The 25,728-nt window shown below is 43.7% G+C and overlaps 1 protein-coding gene across 1 annotated transcript in view; it reads right to left on the bottom strand.

The window, feature by feature from the left end:
• Ywhaq (tyrosine 3-monooxygenase/tryptophan 5-monooxygenase activation protein theta) overlaps positions 1-23,926 on the bottom strand; it is a 34,110-nt gene extending 10,184 nt beyond the window's left edge. The window contains exons 1-2 of the mRNA XM_090337463.1: positions 23,823-23,926; positions 22,992-23,375 (exon numbers count right to left, since the gene is read on the bottom strand). Of these exons, the coding sequence (XP_090193589.1) occupies positions 22,992-23,285 (294 nt within the window). The 5' untranslated portion in view covers positions 23,286-23,375; positions 23,823-23,926. The remainder of the gene's footprint in view (positions 1-22,991; positions 23,376-23,822) is intronic.
• Between the last annotated feature and the right edge of the window lie 1,802 nt (positions 23,927-25,728).

Here is a 25,728-nt window from a genome sequence, read left to right as displayed (position 1 = left end):
AGTGGTCACACAAGCTAGGCAAACGCTCTACTGCTGAGCATGCCCTCAATACTAATATAAGATACTTTCAATATTTTTAAGCATCAGAGACCCAGCAATTCCACTACTTGGCATTTACCCAATCGTCCAGAAACAAGGTTATACTAAAGCCACTAGCACAACCGATGTTCACTGCAGCACTACTTACCGTAGCAAAGATATGGAACCAACCCAGATGTCCCTCAGTAGATGACTGGATCAATAAGATATGGTATTTGTACACAATGGAATTCTATGCTGCCATCAGAAAAAACAACATTGCCCCATTTGTAAGGAAATGGAAAGACTTGGGAAAAAAATCCTATTAAGTGAAGTAAGCCAGACCCAAAGGCACATAGGCTCAATGGTTTCCCTCATGTGTAACAATTAGTACAAAACTTGTACTCTCCTAGCAGAGAATTACAATAGCTCAAAACCTACATACATAAGACCATATAGGATGAGGCTAAATGAAAGGACCCCCAGGATATGGAAAGGAAAGCTATATAATGAATGTTTTTCTTAATGTACTATGTTATTTATCATCTCTTTTGTTGTCCCTTTTGTTGGTTATTCTCATATCGGTACAATATCTGACCTTGAAATCTGGTATTGTTTACTTGTATTGTTTTGGTATTATTTGTATGTTTCTTTATTTGAAATAGGAAAGGGAAAGGAGGAAAATAAGATGAGAGGAGGGAGTAGGGAGAGGGAAATGGGAACAAAAACATGAGAAGGGGTATCAATGTGTGTGAAGTAATGCTCCTTCTATCTGGCGAATATAGCTGTAACCCCTCTTAATTTCAATGAAAAAGAATGATGAACCTTCTCTGATACACATCTTGAAAAATTAAATAAAGCAAAACTATTCACAGGATGTGTGATCAGCTGATACCACAGTAGAACTCAAACTCTAGTTGTAAAGCTCAAGCAAATCCGTATTACTTTATATTCCCCTTGAAGTTCAATTTCCCCCAAATCTCTACAATTATAGCAATGATGGTGCTGAAGAAATCAAGTCACCAGGCTAGAAGCATGGACTAGGGATAGAGTGCTCGCCTAGCATGCACCAAGACCTTGGTTCAATTCCTTGGCACCACATACACAGAAAAAGTCACAAGTGTCACTGAAGCTTAAGTGATAGAGTTCTTGCCTTAAGAAAGCCCAAGGACTGTGGCCAGGCCCTGAGTTCAAGCACCAGAACAGAGAGAGGGGTGGGGGAGGAGATGCATTCAAGTGAGACCCCCAAACTGTCTCCATTTGGGACTGCTATCCCAGTATGATGACTATGCTATTTCTTTATTAGAGGTACCCTAGTTGGAGAAATACATGATCACTCTACAGAAAGAGTATTAACATCATACTTTGAAATATTATTTTGGGGGGAGGAGGGGCCTGAAGATGATTGAACTCAGGGCCTTACATATACCCTTAAAAAAAAAAAATCACCACAGGGGCCGGGAGTTTGGCCTCATGGTAGAGTGCTTGCCTAGCATGCACGAAGACCTGGGTTCAATTCCTCAGTACCACATACATAGAAAAAAAAAGGCGGAAAGGGTGCTGATGCTCAAGTGGTAGAGCTCTAGCCTTGAGAAAGTTCAAGGACAGTGCTCAGGCCCAGAGCTAAAGCCCAGGACTGGCCAAAAAAAAAAAAAAAAAAAGATTACCATTTAGAGTGTTTGCCTAGCATGCACGAAGACCTGAGTTTGATTCCTCCATACCACATACATAGAAAAAAGCCAGAAGTGGTGCTGTGGCTCAAGTGGTAGAGCTCTAGCCCTGAGAAAGCCCAAGGACAGTGCTCAGGCCCTGAGTTCAAGGCCCAGGACTGGCCAAAAAGAAAAAAAAATCGCCAGGGCTATGTAATGGAGGTATATATTATTCCCTTTATTCTATTTTTGCAAAAGCTGTACTTTCCCCTATCAAGAATAATCAGAAAGGAAAAAGAGAAAAAGGAAAATGGAGGGGGAAAAGAATTGGAGAGAGAAGGAAAAGAAGAGAAAAAGACCAATACAATGATTAAGAAAAGTAGACTGGGAGTGGAAAGGAGGGGAGGAGAGGAAGACAATACTCAGGGGGGAAAAGCAACTTTAAGATCAGAGATTGTTAGAGAAAAATGAAACAGTAAAAAGGATAGTACAGCCAGGAGCTGGTGGCTCAGGCCTGTAATCACTTCTAGCTACTCAGGAGGCTGAGATCTGAGGACTGAGGTTCAGCCAGCCCAGGCACTAAAGTCCATGAAACTATCTCCAATTAACCACCAAAAAACTGGAAGTGGTGCTGTGGGTAAAGGCATACATTTGAGCTGAAGAGCTCAAGGAGAGTGTCCAGGCCCAGAATTGTCCCATGACCGACAAAAAAATAAAAATAAAAAATAAAAATTTTACCACTCAAGCCATTCTCCTAGCTCTTGTTTCTTTTTATTTTTTTTTTCTTTTTTGTCAATCTTGGGGCTTGAACTCAGGGCCTCAGCACTGTCTTTGCGTTCTCTCAAGCCTGGTGCTCTACCACTTAAAGGAGCCACAGCACAACTTCCAGCTTTTTCTATGTATGTGGTACCAAGGAACCAACGCTGGGTCTTCTCTTACCTCTCTCTTACCACCAGGCCATGCTGCTGGCCTCTTTTTCCTATTTTAGAAATGGAGCCTACCAAACTTTTCTTCCTGGACTGTCCTCAAACCACAGTCCTCTGGGATCTCAGTTTCCTGAGTAGCTAGGATTACAGGCATGAGTCTCTGCTGCCCAGCTCAGCAAGTACATTTAACAAAACTACTTATAACACAGAATGAAAAACAAAATTAAAAAACTGAAAAGCTGGGCAAAGTGGTTCAAGTTTGTAATTCTAATTGCTTTGGAGGCAGAAATCGGGGGATTGAGCGGGCCGGGAGTTTGGCCTAGTGGTAGAGTGCTTGCAGGAAGACCCGAGTTCGATTCTTTGGTACATTCCTTGGTACCACAAGTGGTGCTGAGGCTCAAGTGGTAGAGTTCTAGCCTTGAGCAAAAGAAGCTCAAGGATAGTGCACAGACCCTGAGCTTAAGCCCAGGACTGACAAAAAAAAAAAAAAAAAAAAAAAAAAGAAAAAGAAAGAAATTGGGGGATTGAGATTCCATTTCAATGGCTGAGTGTGGTGGTACACACCTATTATCGTAGCAGCAGGGGAAGCACAATTTCTGGGAATAGGTCTGCCATCCCCAGTAATATAAGGAATCGCAAGAAGAATGCTCAGAGTCCAAGCTAGTTAAGGCATAAATAATTAAGACCTTACCTCAAAAATAACCAATAGGAAAAAGGACTGGAGGCAAGGCTCGAGTGGCAAAGAACCTGTTTAGCAAGCAAGAGGCCCTGAGTTCAATCCCAGTACTATAAAATAAATAATTCTATTTTATTATTACTTTTTAATGAAGAAAAGAGTAGGCACTGGTGGCTCACATCTGTAATCACAGCAACCTCAGGAGGCTAGAGCTGGGGAACATATTTCAAAACCTGGCTAGAGAGGGGGTCTTGGGGCTTGAACTTGGCCTCGCTGCTGTCCCTGAGCTCTTCAGATCAAGGCTACCACCCCTAGCCTTGGGCCTGGGCGTTGTCCCAGAGCTCTACCGCCCAAGGCTACCACCCTACCCTTGAGCCAAGCCCCACTTCAGTTTTCTAGAGGTTAATTGGTGATAAGTGTCAGGTCCTTTTGTGCCTGGGCTGGCTTTGAACCTTGATCCTCAGATCTCATCCTCTTGAGTAGCTAGGATTACAGGTGTGAGCCACTGCACCTAATTAATTCATGACACTCTTATCTTTAATCAACTTCCATAAAAATTACCTAGCCGGCAGGATGGCTCATGCCTGGAATCCTAGCTACTCAGGAGGCTGAGATCTGAGGATCTCGGATCAAAGCCAGCCCCAGCACTACAGAGCCCTGAGACCTATCTCCAATTAATCATTAGAAAACAGGAAGTGGGGCTGTGACTCAAGCCTTGAGCTGAAGAGCTCAGGGACAGTACCCAGGTCCAGAGTTCAAACCCCAAGACCTACAAAAAAAAAATTATTATTATTGTAGTAGAATGCTACCTCAGAAAAAAAAGCTCAGGGACAGTGCGTAGGCCCAGAGTTCAAATCCTAGAAAACAGAAAAAACAAAAACACAACAACAAAAATGATAGCAAGAGAAGATGTAAGACATTCACAAAAAAGAAATCTAAGAGAATATCCAATAGGAATTCCATAAAAAATACAATTAGGAGAAAGAGACATTTTACAGGAAATCACTGAGACTCGGAGCATTACCTTCAGATGGGAAAAAACATACTAAATTTCAAAGAAGACAAAAATAAACTCATACTTAAGACTGTCTTGGTGAAAATTACAAAATGCCAAAAACAAACTCTTTAAACTAGAGAAATGTCAAGTTAATATAATGGAAAGAATAACAGGACTATTGACTTTTTGTTGTTATTGTTGTTGCCAGTTCTTGGGCTTGAGCTCAGGGCCTGAACACTGTCCTTGGATTTTTTTAAGGCTAGAGCTTTACCACTTGAGCCTCAGCACCACTTCTGGTTTTTTTTTCTATGTATGTGATACTGAGGAATCAAACCCGGGTCTTAGTGCATGCTAGGCAAACACTTTACCACTAGGCCAAACTCCCCACCCAACTACTGACTTTTCATGAGAAAATAAGAATATTCAAAGGGTAGAAAAAAGTAACAGTTATCTAGAATCTTAGAAGCAATTAAAATGCAAATAACAACATTTTCACCCAAGGACAGAAATTCACAATCACAATACACAATCCTTTTAGAATGGAAAGAAAAAGGTCATATATAATGGAGCATTAAGAAAATCAAGAAACCAAAAATTTCCTGGCCATCCTTTGTGAAGTTTCTACTTTCCCAAAAATGAGATAACAGAATTAGTATGATATACATTTGTAAAAGGTAATTTCATTCTTCTGGGCAAATAGGTTGGCTACTGAAAAAACATTAAGGTCTTTCTCAGCTCCCTATTAGAATAGCTAATTTTTTTTCCTTGGTCTAAGACAGGGTCCTTGAGCTTTGATCCTGCGGCCACTTTCACTTACCAGCTCTACCGAGTAAGCCACACCTCTAACCTCAGAGGATTGTTATTCCTTTTCTTCTTTTAATGACTAAATTCTTAAGAGTAATTCTTTTCTTAGTACAAGTACCTGCCCTCAAAACTATGCTTTCTAGATTCTGACAGTAAGTTCCATTAAAATAAACAAGTATCTCAAGCACTCCAATAATGTAATAGCCCATAGTACATTTTAAGGGAATGACAGGATATGAATTTAGCAGCTGTGAATGTGGCTTAGTAGTAGATTACGTGCCTAGCATGAAGCCCTGGATTCTATTCCTCAATAACATATAAACAGAAAAAAGCTGAAGTGACTAGCCTTGAGCAAAAGAAGCCCAGAGACAATACTCAGGCCCTGAGTTCAGGCCCCAGGACAAAGGAAGAAAGGAAGAAAGGAAAGGAAGGAAGGAAGGAAGGAAGGAAGGAAGGAAGGAAGGAAGGAAGGAGGGAGGGAGGGAGGGAGGGAGGGAGGGAGGGAGGGAGGGAGGGAGGGGGAGGGGAGGGGAGGGGAGGGGAGGGGGAGGATAGAAAAAAGGAAAAAAATGCATTTATTTGGGCCATGCAAGCACATGGTTGAAACTAACCTACATGATGATGGTAACTCATGAATCTGTTCCTTACCTAACTGGGCAACTTTCATAATTCTGCACCTTGCTTTCCTCATTTACAAGATAATAACCGCCAATTCCTACTTCTAAATAGTGTGAAAATCACTTGGCACCTACCCCGCATCATTACACATGTCACAGATCTTTTTCTTCTGAAAAGAGTGTTTCATAGTTGACCTGCATCTGGATTGGCCCTTGGGAGTTTTTAACTTTACTCATTTTACCAGGAGTATTTATACCTGTAATCCCAGCTACTCAGAAAGCTGAGATCAGGAGTACCACAATTTGTATTCAGCCCAAGTGGAGTGCATAAGACACCATTTCAACCAGTAAAAAACTGATGAGGGAAGGTTTTCATCAGAGCTATAGGAAGTATGTACTGGAGGATCGCAGTCCAGGTCGGCTCAAACCAAAACTGAGACCCTATTCCTATAATAACAGAAACAAAAAGGGCTGAGGGCATGAATCAAGTAGTAGAGTGCTTGCCTAGCAACTGCAAGATACTAAGTACAAAACCCAGTACAGCTAAAGAATAAAAAGAAACTCTCAAGGTCTGGAGTTTGGCCTACTGGTAGAGTGCTCGCCTAGCATGCACGAAGACCCGGGGTTTGATTCTTTGGTACCACATACATAGAAAAAGCTAGAAGTAGTGCTGTGGCTCAAGTGGTAGAGCTCTACCCTCAAGGAAAGCCCAAAGACAGTGCTTAGGCCCTGAGTTCAAGCCCCAGGACTAGCAAAAAGAAAAAGAAACTCATACCTTAAAAAAATTAAAGTTGTCTTCCTGACATATTCTACTACCATTCCTTTTCCCCGACTCAATTTTCTATCTTAGGAAAAGCACTCATTGTCCTAGTTCAGAAAGCCAGCTGTCATTCTAAAGATTCCTCTGGTTTTACTCCTACTGTCGTCTCCCATGCATAAAATAGTTACCCAAGTCCCAGGACATAATTTTCTCTAGGAAGTCAAGACTGTACCGTGGGTACATGTATATGTATTGTATAGTAGTAAAACTACAGGACTTGACTATATAATCTGACTGTAAATTAAAATCAAATGTGGACAAATCGGTCAGAAAAGACTCAAGAAAAGAAAAAACAGGCAAGACTGAAAGTCAAAGATATAATGATCATCCAAGCACCAGTGGCTCATGCCTGTAAAATCCTAGCTACTCTCAGAGGCTGAGATCTGAGGATTGCAGTGCAAAGCCAGCCTGAGCAAGAAAATTTGTAAGATTCCTACCTTCAATTTATCACCAAAAAGCTAGAAGTAGAGCAACCTAGGCCCTGCTAAGTTTAGGCCAACTGTGTACATGATGGCTATCAAAACACTCTGAGAAATTCAGCTGATATTACGCTACAGATGCTAAGAAACTTCCAAATTAAAACTTAATCCTAGGTGAATATATCTGCCTCCTGAAGAAAAACACAGTGGTCATTTTGTGCTAGCTATTCCTCAGCAGTGCAAACGAAGAAGCTTTTTAAAAAAATTTCTTTTCTTTTCTTTTCTTTTTTGCTAGTCCTAGGGGCTTGAACTCAGGGCCTGGACACTGTCTTTGAACACATTTTGCTCAAGGCTAGCACTCTGCCACTTGAGCCACAGTGCTTTTTCTGTGTATGTGGTTCTGGAGAATCCAATCCAGGGCTTTCTGCATGCTAGGTGACCACGCTACCAGCCCTGAATAAGCTTTCTTCTATATTAATTTTATAAGCTAGTCCCATGAACTTGATTATTGTGGATCAATCACTGTCAGATGTGTGTGCTCATAATGGCTAGAGGCCACACCACAAATTGTAGTAAAGTTAGAGGCTGTCGTAACGTTTTCCCATCTTGGAAAACAGCACCCTCGTGACCAATTCCAGCTTTTTTATTGTTATACATGACAATATCCCACCTCCCCTAGATCTGGGGCTTGAACTCAGGGCCTGAGCACTGTCTTGGGCTTTCTTAAAGCTAGAGCTGGTACAACCACTTCAGCCATAGCACCACTTCCAGCTTTTTCTATGTATCTGAGGAATGGAACCCAGGTCTTCGTGCACACCAGGTGACCACACTACCACTAGGCCAGGCTCCCTGCCCATGACAGTACTCTATGTTCATCTACCAGATCTTAGTATGCCCTAAAAAGAAATAAATTCATATCAAGACCTCCACCTCCACCCTTATATTACTTATTACTTAATTAGTTCACCACCTCCCAATCACCTAAGCTCATCAACACTAGTTTTTGGGTTTTCACTCACTCACCGTATCTCACCCCATCACCAGTTAAAAGTCCACTGGAGGCCAGGCACTAGAAGCTCTACAACCCTATCTATTCAGGAGGCTGAGTTCTAAAGATCCTGGTTCAAAGCCAGCTCAGGCAGACAAAGATGAGGGATTCTTATCTCCAATTACCCTGAAAAGGCTGAAAGTAGAAGTGTGGCTCAAGTAACAGAGCAACAGCCATGAGCAAAAAAGTAGAGCCCAAGGTCCTGAGTTTAAGCCCAAGAACTGATGAACACAAGCAGGGCAAGCACACAAAACACTGCACTACTGAACTCAGGAGACTAAAGCAGGAGGACCGAGTTTGAGACCACTCTGGCCTACTAGCAAGATCATTTCTTTAAAAGAAAAAAAAAAATCCTGATTCTATGGTGTATCCCATCTGTCCATCTTTTTAGTTTCATTCCTTTGGGGAACAGGGAACCATGCTCAGAGCCTGAGCATGGTCACCCTGAGTTATACCCCTCCCTAACCCTTATTCCTGCTTCTACTGCACAACTGGCTATTATAATTTCACCTCAACTAATGCAACCTAATTGCCCTACCAGGTTCTGGGGTTTTTCCTTCTCCAGTCTATTTGTAGCAGCTGCTAAGTAGCCTTAAATTCCATTCTGGGCATGTTAATTCCCAGTCAAAATTCCCAAAGATTTGATTCAGTATAAATCTAGCACTATTAAAAAAACAACAATAACAACAACAAAAACAACAACCAACGAACCCTATTTCCCTGCTCCAAATACTTCTCTACCTTTCTCCTAGTCACTATCCTGACACTGGCAAACTTATAAATCACACTATATGCCTCAGAATAGCAGCACCTTCCAGAGAATGGGACAGCCTTCATGAGCATAGTGCACCCCCCCCCATCCCAACGAACAAGAAGCAAACAAAACAAACCAATCAGCTACTAAATGGGGGGAGGGAAGGAAAACAATTAAAGGAGGCAGGCAGGCAGAATGGTTCATGCCACCTAGCTCAAACACTTAGCTGTTAAGACTTCAGCAGGTTAAGACTTAACAGGAAGTATGTTGAAGATACATTACAGAGTGTAACTGTAACAAAGAATGAGGTAATAAAGATGTGCAGGTTTTTGAAAGACATTCACTGGTAACATGAATACTTTCCAAATTTGCTAACCAGAATTAAAGACTATTATTTGTACATAACCACTATTTGTCAACACTTCATTCAGAGCAGTGCTGACAAAAGAACCAATGCCTATACCTACTTCCTCTTAGAGAACTTTCATTTTACTAGTAATTAGATGCTACTTTAGCCACAGATTTTTCAAAAAGGATAAGTAACACTGAGCATGTAGGTTTCCTCAACAGGAAGGAAGAGAAGTCAGATATTGGTTTGGTTGTAAGTTATCAAACCGAATAGACATCCTGATTGATACCTAACAGAAATATTGTTCATGTTTAAAAAAAAAAAAAAAAAAAAAAAAAACTAAAACGGGTCAAGCTTTTTGTTTAGCTTATGAAGCATGGATCAAACACTTACACCCTAGGAAAATAAGATACAAGGCCAGGATTTTGGTCTAGTGGTAGAGTACTTACATAATATGCATAAAGACCAGGGTTCAATTCCTTAGTACCACATACATAGAGAAAAAAAAAACAAGTGGTGCTGGCTCTACCAGTTGAGCCTTGAGAAAGCCCAAGGACAGTGTTAAGGCCCTGAGTTCAAGAGGAAAGAAAGAAAGAAAGAAAGAAAGAAAGAAAGAAAGAAAGAGAGAGAGAGAGAGAGAGAGAGAGAGAGAGAGAGAGAGAGAGAGAGAGAAGGAGGGGAGGAGAGGAGAGATGAGAGGGAGAAGAGGGAGAGAGTGAGAGTGAGAGTGGGAGAGGGAGAAAAATGTTCATGTGCTCCCCTTTAAGTCTACTACAACCAATCTTATTAAGCCACTAGAAAGTTATACCATGTACTATGTCACAAGTTTATCTCAATATGCAGTCTAATTTTCCCTCTATGGCTAGCTATCCATTTGTCTCTGGAGCTGCACCATATACAACCTCTTACGATAAATGTTATTTATAGGTCTAGTCCATCAGCTGTTACACACAAAGGGAAGAACAGACTCGGTGGAATTTAAGAGCCCATGGCTGGCAAATTATTCTGTGCTAAAAACGAAACTTCACCGAAGTTACTGATTACGTGGAAAAACAAAAGTAGTGCTTATTAAGTAGAGAAAAAACATTAAATGAAGTCCTTATCTGTATATACTCTTATCAATACTGACATACTGTATGGAGTTAATTTTATTTGGGGGACAACCACAAGAAGAAGCAAGAACACTGGTAAGCTCCAGACAATATAGAACTATAACTATAATCTCATTACCAGATGGAAGAAAATTAGCAAAAAGGGCAAAAAGTAGACAAGATCACTAAGTAGTTCCACGTGCTGGAGCACAAAGCAATACGAAAGGAGGCTGAAGAAATAGGCTAGATCTCAGGACCTGCACTGTCTTACATAGTAATGGTTATGTTCAAAAGAGGTGGAAGAGCATGTGTACTGAAGCCTAGATGCTCCCTATTTCCACACAAGAAAATTCAAAATTAATGGAGAGGGCATCTCAGAAGAATGGGATCTGGAAAAGAAGGCACTACAATAAAAGACAGGGGGAACAGAAAGAGCACTATTCTAGAAAAAGTGGTTCTACAGCTCACTAGACTAGAATTGAGTCTATTAGTATGCTCCAGTTTCTTTACATGTGAACATGTTGTAACTTTCTACAACTGGGAAGTAACAGAATAGTCAGTGGGAAAGTATTAATAAGCCGTTAGCTGTTAACTGACCACAGGATGTAGGTTCCTAAATTCGGTTTTACAGAGAATTGAGAATGATTTCGACATATAGAAATGGGAGATCAAAAATACAAGGAGAGATGGAAACAAAATACAGTGCTCTAGGTGAATATTATGGCTGAAGCATTATTATAGTTCAATATGAAATGTTCTGCAAAGATTCCACGTGTTGTGAACCATAAAGGCTCTAACTTCATCAATGAAAGAATCCTTCAACTCATGGCTGATTGAACTGACCAGTGGGAGATAAGGTCTATTTGGAAGAAATAGGTCACTGGGAGTGGGCCTGGCTGAAGGGCCCAAAGATACACATCTTGTCCTTTGTCACTTTACCATGTTGCTCCAGCCACAAGACTGTATTCACCTTAGCCCAGAAACAATGGGACCAAGTGCCTTTCTCGCCTTGAAGCTGGACTCTCCCTAGTATTTTATAACCAAAAGTGACTAATACACAGGGAAATCACAAGTTTTCCTCAAGTATGCCCAATTACTATTGTTTTTTCATTAGCACTGGAACTTCAGGTCAAAGGCATATGAACTGGAGGGCCAGGAGTTTGGCCTAGTGGTAGAGTGCCTGCCTAGCACGCACAAAGACTCAGGTTTGATTCCTCAGTACCACATACATAGAAAAAAGCTGGAAGTGGTGCTGTGGCTCAAGTGGTAGAGCTCTAGCCTTGAGAAAGCCCAAGAACAATGCTCAGATCCCGAGTTCAAGCCTCAGGACTGGCAAAAAAAAAAAGAAAGAAAGAAAGAAAGAAAAAAAAAAGACATAGGAACAGATCTTGTAACAATGTTGCTGTTAAACTGGACATCCACATGCAAAAGAATGAATCAGGACCTCTTCCTCAAACAAGATAACATAAAATGAATCAAAGAACTAGCTGGAGGCATAGCTCAGTAGAAGAGCACCTGCCTAGCAAGCATGAGGCCCTGAATTCAAACCCTAGCACCACTGAAAAAAGAAAAAGAGGCAGTGTGGCCTAGTGGTAGAGTGCTTGCCTGGCATGCATGAAGACCTGGGTTCAATTCCTTGGTCCCACATACACAGAAAAAAAGCCGGAAATGGGTACCAAGACATGTGAAAGGGTATCAATGTATGTGAATTAATGCACCTTCTATCTGGCAAATATCATGTAACCCTTTTACTAATTACAATAAAAAAAAAATTAAAAAAAGAAAAAAAGCCGGAAGTGGTACTGAAGCTCAAGTGCTAGAGCGTTAGCCTTGAGAAAGTCCAAGGACAGTGCCCAGACCCTGAGCTTAAGCCCAGGACTGGCAAAAAGAAAAGAAAAGAGAAGCGAAAAGAAGCGAAGAGAAGAGAAGCGAAGAGAAGGATCGAAAAGCTAAATATAGCAGCTAAGATGGCAAAATTCAGAAGAAATCGCATATCTAGATAAATCTGTGACCATGAATTACACAATAAAAATAAATAAGCAACCAAAGGAATAAGAAAAAAAAATCAGATGTTATCAAAAGATACTATCAAGAAAGTAAGACAAATGGAAAGATGGGAGAAAATGTATCTGATAATGGTCTAGTACCCAGAGAATTACCACAATCTAACAGAAAACAACTACCAGGCCTGGTTGCACATATCTATAATCCCAGCATGAGAAACTGAATTGCAGAAACCGAATTATCAGCTTCAGATAGTAAGGCCCTGTCTGAAACAAAAAGAAATATAATACAACCTAAAAATGGGGTCAAGAATTTGAATAAGAACTTCTCCAAAGAAGGTAACGCACTTCATATCCACTAGACTGGCTGAATAAACCTGAGAAACCAGGCTTCTCAGTGCTAGTAGAAATGTAACATGGTACAATCACATAGGAAAACATTTGCCAGTTCCTCAAATGAGTACACAATATTGCCGTATGACCCAGGTATACACCCAAGAGAAAAGGAAACATGGTCTCATAACAACTTTTACACTCCAAAAGGTAGGCACAATCACGATATAAACTGACAGAAACACAAGTGTGATGCATTATTCAACCACAAAAACCTAATATAAGCTGCAACATGGATAAGCATTTTGCAACATGCCAGACTTAAGAAAACTTCTATAGGATTCTACTCAAACCAGATAAAAATCAAACTCAGAGACAAAGAAGCAGTGGTTGAGTGGCTTCCAGGGAAATGCAAAGTTGTTATTGAATGGGGATAGTTTCAGCCCCATGTTATGAGTGTACTCAGAACACCACTGATGAGTGAGCCCTGAGGGCATCTGCACTGTAACACTGGGCTCCACACATTCCAAGAACACGTGGGTTTTCCTGAATGGTGGTCTCCTTGGAACCAGGTACCCACAGATTCTAAAGCTTTTTTTGTTTTAATTTTATTTTATTGTGAAGTGATCTACAGGGGGATCACAGTTACAAAAGTAAAGCACTATTTCTCGTCAGTATTTACCCTTTCCTCATTTTCTTCCATTTTCCCTTCTGATTCCCGCCCCCCCCCAGTCGTAAATTCATTTCTAACAGTGTCTTGAGAGTTTCGCTGTTGCATTGTCCTCTGCTTTATCATTTTGTAAATCCCCTTTCTTTTCCCAAATCAGATAAATGTATATACAAGACACAGGGTACCAAAATCAAAAACAGTGACAACAGGGAATAAACCAAACCAAGGGGGAGGAGGGGAAGGAGAAAGAAAAAATAAATAGCTTCACACAATACATAAAAAAAAAAACACCTGTTTCCATATCTTGAAGTTCATTTCGATTAGCATCATTTTATATGGCTATTGAAAGGCCAGATAAATGGGATTGCATTAAACTGTAGAGCTTCTGAATGGCAAAGAACTCCTCAGCCCACAGATTTGGAGATCTTTACTAGCTATACAACAGACAAGGGCCTCGTATAAAAAATATATCACCAAGAGCTCAAAAATTTAACACCCCCCCCCAATAATCAATCCTCAAAGAAACAACCACCCCATAAATAAATGGGCTAAAAAATTCAAGAGGTCGGGAGTTTGGCCTAGTGGTAGAGTGCTTGCCTAGCATGCACAAAGGCCCCAGTTTGATTCCTCGGTACCACATACATAGAAAAAAGCTGGAAGTGGTACTGTGGCTTAAAGTGGTAGAGCTTTAGCCTTAAGAAAAAGTCCAAGGACAGTGCTCAGGTCCTGAATTCAAACCCCATGACTGGCAAAAATAATAATAATAATAAATAAATTAAAAAGAGACTTCTGGGGCCGGGAGTTTGGCCTAGTAGTTAAAAGTGCTTGCCTAGCATGCACAAAGACCTGGGTTCGATTCCTCGGTACCACATATATACAAAAAAAAAAAAGCCGGAAGTGGTGCTGAGGCTCAAGTGGTAGAGCTCTAGCCTTGAGAAAGTCCAAGGACAGTGCTCAGGCCCTGAGCTCAAGCCCAGGACTGGCAAAAAAAAAAAAAAAAGAGAGACTTCTCCGGAGAGGAAATAACAGCCACTAGACCAAGGAAGAAATGTTCAACAATTCTCACCCCAAAAGAAATGCTAGGGTGAGATTCCACCTTACCCTAGTCAGAATGGCCATTATCAAGAAAACAAATAATAACATGCTACAAATAATAACTAATGCTGGTGGGGATGCGACCAAAAGGGAACACTACTACAATACTGGTGGGAATATATAAACTGGTTCAACCACTCTGGAAAGCAGTATGGAGGTTCCCCAGAAGACTAATCACAGAGCTCCTCTACGATCCAGCAGTCCCACTCCTGGGCACTTGTCCAAATGATCACAAATGAGGCCACACTAAAGCTACCAGCACAAGTATGGTCAGTATTATTTACCATAGATAAGACATGGAACCAGCAGAGATGCTTCTCAGTTGAGGAAAGGGGGAAAAAAAAAGGTATATATACACAATGGAATTCTATGCCTCCATAAGAAATAATGACATCACCCCATTTGTAAGGAAATGGAAAGACTTGGAAAAAATCATATTAAGTGAAAGAAACACAGGCTCGTTGGTTTCCCTCATTTGTAACAATTAATATACGTCTAGGATAGTCCTAGCAGAGGATCACAACAGCTCAATAGCTTACAGTATAGAGATCCTCCCAGCCATGCGTCCTTCAGGAGTTGAGACCCCAGGTGGGTCTCACAATCACACAAGCTTGTCAGTCGAGACGGAGGCTTCATTCGATTATTTGGGGGGAGAGGGAGGCTGACTTTGAACCATGATCCTCCTGATCTTCACCTCCCAAATAGTGATTACAAGTGTAATAGCCTCTAACTGCTGAGTTCTGATAAATGCATATATATATCAATATCTGTGTAACCCAAACACAGAACATTGTAACTAGAAGTGGGGGTGTATCTCTCCACAGCAGAAAAAGCACTTAGCAAAACAAGACCCTGAGTTCAAACACTACTACCAGCATACACACAAAAAATCTAAAAGCATTACAACCGAGTCTCCTCTCGCTACTTCCTAGTCAATTTATTCCTGTATTCCCAGAGACCACTGCCCTTATCTTTTTCAAATCAAATTTTTGGTTTTAGAATTTCATAAAGCTTTTTCACAGTTTCTTTCATCTAACATTTTTTAATTTTTTTTTAATTGTTTTGCCAGTCCAGGACCTCAACTCAGGGTCTGGGGACACTGTCCTTGGACACTTTTTGCTCAAGGCTAGTGTTCTGCCACTTGAGCCAGTGTCACGTCCAGCTTTTTCTGTGTGTGCAGTACCAAGGAATCGAACCTAGCCCTTCATGCATGCTAGGTGAGTATGCACTAGGCTACCACTAGGCTACGCTTCCAGCCCCTCATCTAACATGGTTTTTTTTTTATCCAACCACTGTTTCAGAAGCCAATAAAAATGACAGTTAAGAAGGTAGTAAAACTCACTGTGGTACTGTTATTAAAAAAAACTTATTAAGTACATCCTGGCATAATGCATGCAATAGGGATGTCTTTCTCATTATTGTTTGTAATAGGGAAAAACTGCTTCAAACTTGTATGTTCAATAAACATTCAGGGCAGTGTTAAAAGACTGGACTCCATATACCAATATATTAGTGGCCGTTAGGAAGAAAGAAGGAAGATCTGCAGCTGTTTTCACTGAATCTTTTTTTTTTTTTTTTTTTTTGCCAGTCCTGGGCTTGAGCTCAGGGCCTGAGCACTGTCCTTGGACTTTCTCAAGGCTAGAGCTCTACCACTTGAGCCTCAGCAGCACTTCCGGCTTTTTTCTATGTATGTGGTACCGAGGAATCGAACCTGAGTCTTTGCGCATGCTAGGCAAGCACTCTACCACTAGGCCAAACTCCCGGCCCCTTCACTGAATCTTGCTAAGAAGAGTTTGGAGTTTTGTTTCTTTGTCACATTTTGGTACTGGAGTTTGAACTCAGGGCCTTAAGCTTGCTAAGCAGGAGCTCTACAACTTATGCCATGATCTCAGGTCTTTTTGCTTTATTCTTTTTTTTTTTTTTTGCCAGTCCTGGGCTTGAGCTCAGGGCCTGAGCACTGGCCTTGGACTTTCTCAAGGCTAGAGCTCTACCACTTGAACCTCAGCACCACTTCGGGCTTTTTTCTATGTATGTGGTACCGAGGAATCGAACCCGGGTCTTCATGCATGCTAGGCAAGCACTTTAACCACTAGGCCAAACTCCCGGCCCCTTTTTGCTTTATTCTTTAAATAGAATCTCAATTTCTGCCCAACCCAGTCGGGGCTTCAATCCTATTTATGTGTCCCATGTTGCTGAAATGACAGGTACATGCCACTATGCCTAGGTTTTTACTGGTTGGAATGGGGCCTCAAGAGCTTTTTGGCTAGGCTGGCCCCAGGTTTCAGAAGCAATTATAGGGCTTCAGAAGCAATCATGAAGTGGCACTTTGAAAATATAGGGCCCATTAAATAAATTTCAGTAAGATGAACTAGAGTTAGCTAGCAAACATACAGTGGTAAGAAGGGGGGGGGAAATGTCAAGTCTAGACAAAGAGGGCAGGCAAGATGCCAACATGTTAATAACTCAAAGGACATGGCATCATATAACTTGGTACAAGCTCAAGGTTGTAACATCAAGGTTTCTCAATTTTGGTATTACCAGTTGGGTAATCCTGGGGATGACTGGTCATTGGTACAGTGTATTATATGATGCATAGTAGCATTCAGGCCTCTGCCCAGAAGATATAATAACAAAGCATACCCAGCATTCCTCCCACTTCCGAGTCTTGACAACCAATACTCCAGATGTTGTCAAAAGTCCCCCAAGGGATGGAAAGTGGGTAGAATCTCCTAGTTGAGAAATAGTGACATAGGAGTCAGGCTGGAGGCTCACACCTGTAATCCTACCTATTCACAAGGCTGAAGTCTGAGAATCAAGGTTCAACAAAATCAGCCCAAGAGTGAAAGTCCCTGAGACTCTAATCTCCAATTAACCACTAGAAAACCAGAAGTGGTGCTGAGGCTCAAGGGGAGAGCACCAGCCTTGAGCTGGAGAGCTCAGGGACAGCGTTCAAGCCCCGTGACAGAAGGAAAGGGAAGGAGGGAGGCAACTTATTTTTCCTTTCTCTCTTCTACTCTCCCTCCCTCCCTGAATCCAGGCAGTTGGATACTAGACAAGTGTACTATTGAGTATTAAACCCCAATCCTCCATTTCACCATTAAAAAGTAAAGCAGGGGCTGGGAGTTTGGCCTAGTGGTAGAGTGCTTGGCTAGCATGCACGAAGACCCGGGTCGATTCCTCGGTACCACATACATTAAAAAACAAAAAACAAAAAAAGCCAGAAGTGGTGCTGAGGCTCAAGTGGTTATCTAGCCTCAAGAAAGTCCAAGGACAGTGCTCAGGCCCTGAGCTCAAGCCCAGGACTGGCAAAAACAAAACAAAACTACAAAATAATTTCTTAGCTTCTAAAACCACAAATATTTCAAAACAGAGAGTCATATTCTGGTCGTAAGTCAGCAACCATGTATTCCCTGGTTTCACTCATCATTTCATTTATTCATCACAGTACACAATTTGAGTTTCATTCATTTCATCATATCATAGAACTTGGGTTCAAATCCAACTTTCAAATCCAGTCATCTATTTCCTTATACTTCAGTTTTCTCACCTTTACAATAAGAGCCCATATTTTTCCATTAGACCAATAAAAACACAATAAAATTTAATTGACTATCAAGAACATATCAGTCTACTCTAGTCAATCTTAACTCAGAATGCTTAATGAAATTCAAATATATTACTAAAATGTTAGAAACTTTCAAAGATTCACTAAGTACTATCTATATCTTTTGACATTCACTATGTAGGTCAGGCTGGCTTCAAATTGTAGCTGCTCCTGCTTCTGCCTTCCAAATGCTATGATTACTAGCATGTGTCACCGTGACAGCTTATGTGATCACTACTTTTGTATTTTAAAAACAGGTCTCTACTGTGTAGCCCAGGTTCACTCTCAGTGATCTACCTTGGTCTCAATTGCTGATTAAAGGCCCCTATCTTGACACTTAGCTCTAAATGATTCTTTTTACAAAATTGTAACACAGATTTTAATTCCGAAACTCTGTGCACTATACTTGAAGAAGCTTCCTGAAATCAGTCTACTAAAATTAGTCTAGAAGAAGATACAACTGTGCTGACAGAGATTACTTATCGTGCACATACCCTAAGTACTAGTTTACTTCAAGGTCACAGACTTCATTAATGATGTATTAGGTTCCCAAGTCCCAGAGGGGCTTTACAGACACCCATTCTGGTTTTTTGATTGGCCCTTATTTCACAAATTCAAGTCCTCAATGATTCCTAAGCAACTGACACATGCTACTTATCTGCTCTTCCCCACACTCACCTCACCAATGAATGAGTGATGAAATGTTTAACAGTTCATGTTATCTTTTACTAATAGATACCTCAATCTGTGTAAGCAGAAGTAATAGATAGGATCTTTTAAACTTCAGTTAGCCTCTAAGTACTAGAATTGAAGAGTCCTCTAGTTGTACAAATGACACTGAGGAATAGACAATCTCTTTAAAACCTGTAACTTCTCAGATTCTAGGCAAAAGTTTGGCTTCAGCTGTTTTAGTGTTAATCACCTTTATGCGATCCCCCCCCTCTAGCTTATTGGGCTTGCACTAGGGCCTTGGCACTGTCCCTGACCTTTTCCCACTCAAGGCTAATGCTCTACCACTTTGGAACTTCCAGTTTTCTGGTGGTTAATTGGAGATTATGAGTCTCACAGACTTTCCTGCCCTGGCTGGCTTTGAACCACAATCCTCAGATATCAGCCTCCTAAATACCTAGAATTACATGTGTGAGCCACTGGTACCCAGCTTCCCTCTGCTCTTTAGAATACTTTTCTTTTTTGTGGGGGAGGGAGGTACCTGTCCTGAGGTTTGAACTCAGGCCCTAGGAGCTGTCCTTGAGCTTCTTTTACTCAAAGCTAATGCTCTACCGCTTGAGTTCCTCCACTTCCAGCTTTTTGATGGTTATTTGGAGATAAGAATCTCATAGACTTTGCTGTCTGAGCTGGCTTCAAACCATGATCCTCAGATTTTAGTCTTGAGCAGCTAGGATTACCAGCATGAACTACCAACCACCCATGTTAAAGCATTTTAGAGTTTTGTTTAATTCCAGTTTCTCAACACGAATTATCAAAAAGGTTGTGGGCTCATCATCTCATACATTCCATTTTGAATAAATGGGCAAAATAATCCTAACTCCAAAGTTGCCCATGAAAGAAAAAGAAGAAAATGAGACTATATTTAAAAATAAATTGGCTGACAGTGTTCTACAATCAAATCAGTCTTACCTACTTGCTCCATACCAAATTCTTCTTCCTATCTTCCAAAGAGGAAAGAAGAAAACCACATTTTAGTGTGTATTTTCAGGAACTTACATTTTTCCTCTTTTTTCAGAATTAATTACTAATCTGCCAAAGAGGTAAAGAGCCTCAATTTAGAGTCTCAATTGTAGCTCCATGATAGAGCACTTAATCTAGTGCGAACAAGACCTCTATCCCATCCCAGCAACACAAAAATTAATCTTTCAATCAGACTCTTGTTTACTAGTCTATCATTTCCTTGTCTGTAGTTCAGATAACAGACAGGTTAAGAATTTTATAGATGCAGCTGTATGTACACCATTGCAAGTGTCTTGATTGACCGCCTCCTCCTACTAACCAAATGAGGAAAAACTCCTTTACAAACTGTGATTCATTCCTGCTTTTCTCTGCCATCACTCTACAGACTCTGATCGAGTCAGTGATAGGCTTCTGTCACTGAATACTCTTTCAGCCTGGGATATCGTGGGACCCCCTCCTAGCCCTTCTCTCAGAGCTCACCGCAAAGCCATGATCTCTGTGAAGTCTTCCCTGGACTGTTTCAAACTACACTATAATTGGTTCATCATCTTATGGGAATTATCTTGCATAATTTATATGACTGCATGTTTCACATATGCACTATATGTTATAAATTACTAGAGAGCAAAAGCAATGTTCTCAGCTTTGTTCTCCTACAGTGCTTAGTACTATGACTTTCACCACAGACCAAGCTCACAAATGTCATTGCCAATCTAAAGATGTGCTTTCCCAGGATAGTTTTTATAGGCTGACTATTAAGCCAAAACGAGTCTCATAAGCCACTGCACTAATAAAAATTTAATTTATGCACTAGGGTCTCAAAACTTCTTCTTGGTATTAAAAAAAAAAAAAAAGGCTGTCCTAATTTTAGGGGTTCTTCCTTATTAAAATTGGTGTAGCTATCATAGTATGCCTGGGATCTCTTTTAGAAACTACACTTCTGTCACGATAAAAATGCATAAGAGCCACAAAATAAAATGAACATTCCCTTAAATCAGCTAACTTGAACTGTTCAGGGTACCTAATAGACCACAAAGAACAGAAAAGTAGTTGCAATACAGTGAATTGTCAAAAGAGTAATACATTTAGAAAACGTTTTCAGCATATGGAATTCTTACATATTTTCCCTTGACAATGGATAATACTGTTAATAGCCATTAGATGCTACTAACATCTACAATCATTTTCAATTGACAAATCTCTTGATTACAAGCAATTCAAATAAAAGAGCTTTTAAAAGTGTCTTCTCCACTTTGCCAAGCAGGGACTAGAACCTAGGACTAGAACAAAGTCCCTCCTTCATGAAGCAAAAAGTTAGTCTCAATGACGTTTTCTCCATCCACTTCACTCTACACTATCTGCTTTGCTTTTTTACTCTTTGGCCAGCTATGGTTTTTCTGTTAACTGTGACTTTGTTCAGACCTCCTGTATTTGCACAGTATTAGAAGAACAGTACATTTTTTAAGTGTTTTTTTTTCCCCAAGAGGGGAAAAACATTCCTGGTTCTACGATGAAAATTGGAACAAAGAGGAGATTTTCTATCCCCCTTTGAAAAATCAGCAGTTTAGCATGTGTGCATGTTTTCATTGTTGTTGTGGTTTGGGGAGGGACTTGAACTCAGGGCTTGAGCACCATCCTTGGTCTTCCTCTAGGCTAGAGCTCTACTACTTGAGCCACAGTACCACTTCGGGCTTTTCCTACATATGTGGTATTGAGGAATTGAACCAGGGTTTTCATGCATGCTAGGCAAGCAAGTACTCTACCATTAGGCCAGCCAAAGTCCCCGCCTACACGTGTGTTTTTTTAAAGCACACCTAAAACATAATGTGGACTGAAACATGTCAAAAATTATAGGCCTCTGGGAAGTGGCGCTGTGGCTCAAGTGGTAGAGCACTAGCTTTGAGCTGAAGAGGTCAGGGACAGCGCCCAGGCCAAAAACATAATGTGGATTGAAACATGTCAAAAATTATAGGCCTCTGGGAAGTGGCGCTGTGGCTCAAGTGGTAGAGCACTAGCTTTGAGCTGAAGAGGTCAGGGACAGCGCCCAGGCCAAGAGCTCAAGCCCCATGACCCACCAAAAAAACAACCTACCAAAAAAAAAAAAATTATATTCCTTTGGAAAGTGGTGTGCAAAGCAAGAGAAAACATGTAAGTATGAATGCTCCACACAGCTCTTGGCAGTATACATTTAGTAATCCTTCAGAATATCATGGCTGCTATGCAAAAAATTTTAACTTAATTTTATTGATCAAGATCTTCACAATGACAAAGCTAAAAAAACATTCTCTCTAACAAGGGTGAATCATAGCAGCCACTACTCCACCCACCAGCCACCCTTGCTGAAAGTGGACAGCTCAAAACCTGGAAATTATCTTTGCCTATCCCACACCAGAAAGGAACTCATTTCGGCACAATTCACTGGAGTCTATAAATGTAGCAATATAATAGCAAGGGAGTGCTATTAAATCCTGAAAAAGATCAGGACATTCTGTTCTTTAGACTGGGGCTGTGTCCTTTTCACATTCACAACTCCCCTCATCTCTTTTTCTCCCCATTCTGTTCTTAACAGGGAAAAAGAAAGCTCAACAGATATTGCTATCTGTTGAGATTTTCCATTACCAGGTTTGGGAGGAAACCCAAGCAGAAGCTCTTATCAAAAAAGTTCCCAGAGGCCAGGAGTTTGGCCTAGTGGTAGAGTGCTTGCCCAGCATGCACAAAGACCCGGGTTCGATTTCTCATACCACATACATAGAAAAAAGCCGGACGTGGTGCTGAGGCTCAAGTGGTAGAGTGCTAGCCTTGAGAAAGTCCAAGGACAGTGCTCAGGCTCTGAGCCCAAGCCCAGGGCATTGGTGGCTCATGGCCCTATTCCAACTATCCAGCAGCTGAGACCTTAGAAACCCAGTTTAAGGCCAGGCTAGGCATGCCCAAGAGACTCTTCTAAGCAAAATAAATAAATAAATAAGAAGTGGAAATGTGACTTAACTGCTAATGCGCCAGCCCTGACGTGAATGAGGCCCTAGGTTCAAACCCCAACACTAGTTCAAGGAGAAAAAAGAAGACCCTGGCTGGCTGCTTGTTTCATCTGCGGGAAAGCCGAGAATTGATGAAACTACATCTCTGGGAATTACAGATCTCTTTGACCACCGGTCTCCCACGCCAGGGCGGTGAATTTCAATCGTGTGCCAACCTATTTCAATGCTTCAAAGTTTAGTCATCCAGGGCAGGGTCTGGGAAGAGGTCTACGCATCCTTGGGGAAACCAGCTCCTGGAGTCCCAGCGCTGCCGCCTGCTGCCTACAGAGAGAGGAGAGCCGGCAGGAGGCTCCCCTAGGGGAGCCGCAACCCCGCGGCCCAACTGTCCAGGAAAAGAAAAAGGGCGTCGCACAAAAGGGACCCCGGCTCCCGCCCAGCCCGGCGCGGGACTCACCAGGACCGTGGTGCAGATGGACCTCAGCTCCGACTCCACTTTCTCCCGATAGTCCTTGATGAGCTGCAACTTCTTGTCGGAGGTGTCGGTCTTCTGCTCGATGCTCGAGATGACCCTCCAGGCGGACCGGCGGCCCCCGACCACGTTCTTGTAGGCCACCGAGAGCAGGTTGCGCTCTTCGTTGGACAGCTCGGCGCCCTGCTCGGTCACGGCTTTCATGCAGGTGGCCATGTCGTCGTAGCGCTCGGCCTGCTCGGCCAGCTTGGCCTTCTGGATCAGCTCGGTCTTCTCCATGGCGCGGGGGACCGCGGGCGGGCGGGCGGGCGAGCGGGCGGGCGAGGGCGAGCGGCGGCGACCCGGATCCGAGGAGTCCGCCTCGAAGAGCTGCGCGGGGCGGGGCGGGGCGGCGCCGGCGAGGACAAAAAAAAAAAAAAAAAAGGAGGAGGGGAGCGCGTCAGACAATGCGGCCCGCCGCCCGCTTTGTCTCCCCGCGCACGCGGCCCGCCCCCGGCCCGGGGCCCCCGCCCGTCCGCGCCCGTCCGCGCCCGACGCCCGGAAGGCGCAGGGCCGCCACCCGAGGCGAGGGGGCGCGGGGGAGGAAGCCGGGGCCGCGAACGTGCCGCGGCCGGCACCCCCGCTCCCCCACCCCGCTCCACCGGCCCAAGATGGAAGCGGCCGCGGGGCTCCGCACCTTCCCGCCGGGAGCCGGCGCCGTGAGGCGGCGCGCCGGACCGCTGGCCCGCCAACCCCGGGGCCGAGCCCGGCCCCCGCCCCTGCCCGCCCGCCCCTCGCGCGGGCCGGACGACACCTGCGGCCGCCGCGGGGACTCACCTTGCAGTCTCCGCGGCCGCGACGCGAGTCCCACCACTTTGCTCGGCTTTGGGCTTTAGCCGAGGACCCTCCCGTAGCAGCCTACCCCGGAGCCGAACGACGGGCCGCTGCCCAATGGCGTGCGGCGCTGTCCCCGGGAGTCCCGCCTTCCGCCCCACCGCTAGCCAATGAGGACCGAGCGCGCGGAAGGGGGCGCCAGGGGCGGGGCGCGAGGGGAAGCGGAGGCTAGGAGGGTGGGTCGGCTTGGGCAAGTTCGGTTGACCGTCAGGCTGCGGCTTCGGCCACGGGGTTTCCTCCAATTAGATCCAGGGTAAATGGACGTCACTGTTGCCATGGAGATGCTGTTACCAACGCCCCTCATCCTCCCTACCGCCCCGGGCACTTCTGGGTGCGGCACGAGACCGAGAGGCGCGCGCGACGTCCGCGGCGCGGCCGGGTCTCCCGCGGCTGCGGCCGGCGCGCTGGGGCTCGTGGGCTCCGGGCGGCGGCCCCGGGCGGGCGGGCCGGCCTCGGCCGGGCTGGGGAGCGTGACCCCGCCGGCCGCCCCGTCGCACAAGCGCCTTTCTTCCCGCTCCCCTCCCCCTGCCTGTGGGTGACAAAGGTTTGGAGCTCGAGACGCCCCCCCCCCCCCCCCGGGCCGAGCGACGCCGCCCTCCGGGGCGCCGCGGGTTCGGAGCAGCCCGGGCGGCCGCCGCGCCGGGGAAGTCCGCCCCCGGGGAGGGGTGGGGTCTGCGCCCGGGGCTGGAAATGACTCTCCTTACGATCTGGAGGGAAACAGGCCGTGACTTACACCCACCCAGACCCCCAAACGGGCCTTCTGTGTCTCTCCTACCCGGTTAGGTTGCGCATCTGACGCCCGTCGTCCTAGCTACTCGGGAGGCTGAGATCGGAGGATCGCGGCTCACAGACAGCCCAGGCAGCAAAGTCCGGGAGACTCATCATCTCCAGTCACCTGCTCCAGGGGAAAAAGGCTGACATGCTGCTGTGGCCCACATGGTAAAAGCCAGAGCCTTGAGCACCAAAGCTTAGGAACAGAACACAGGCCCTGAGTTCAAACCCCAGACTCAGCAGGATATTTTTTTTCATATAATATATGTATACACTTAAAAATATTATGCCTTGCTGGGCACGGTGACTTATGCCTGTAATCCTAGCTCCTCAGGAGGCTGAGATCTGAGGATCACCGTCCAATCCTGGGCTCTAAACACTGTAAGGCTGATCTCCACAGTTAACCACTAGAACGCCGGAAGTGATGCTGTGCTCATGGGGTAGTGCTGTAGCCTTGAACTGAGGAGCTCAGGGACAACACTCAAACCCAGAGTTCAAGCCCCACTACTGACAGAAAAAAACAAACATGATTACAAGACACCTGTAATACTAAAATTCTCCCCCTGGATGTTGATTTAGACTTTGTCCTTGTAGTGAACACCCTTGCCCCAGATGTCTGTAGTCGGGGTCATCTCTAGCGTTTTTCTTTTTAAGCCGTTTTCTTGGGCACTGCTCCAGTCCCCCAACTCCAATTAAGGTGTCCGTCCTGCACGTGTTAGGAAAACTGTCATCTGGGCTTGGCTGTTGATTCCAATGCCAGCTCATCCAGGGATCTCAGAAAGGCAATGAATGACACAAAAATGAATTCAGGTACAAAGTGGAGACTAAACTGATGGGGACAAACTCTAGAATGGAAGATATGGAAGTGCAAAGCCAATGGCAGGGGAAAGTACAGACTTTCCAGAAATGTAGGCTCCCTCCGGCTTCCTCTCCCCATCCAACTTGTAAAGGTTGCTTTGTGCGTTGACAGACAGGCGAGGCCTGCTTGGAAAGGACCTGTGTCTTAATGCAGAAATGCCTTACTATGTTCCAGTGCCCTAATGGAGGGCGCTGTTATTTCTGGAATCCCTGGGGCTGA

This window comes from Megascapheus bottae, chromosome 7, assembly GCF_031878675.1.
Source record: "Megascapheus bottae isolate mThoBot1 chromosome 7, mThoBot2.hap1, whole genome shotgun sequence".
NCBI classification, from domain to species: domain Eukaryota; kingdom Metazoa; phylum Chordata; class Mammalia; order Rodentia; family Geomyidae; genus Megascapheus; species Megascapheus bottae.
Note: the sequence above shows the minus strand (reverse complement) of the source record. Positions and strands in the feature narration are given on the sequence as shown.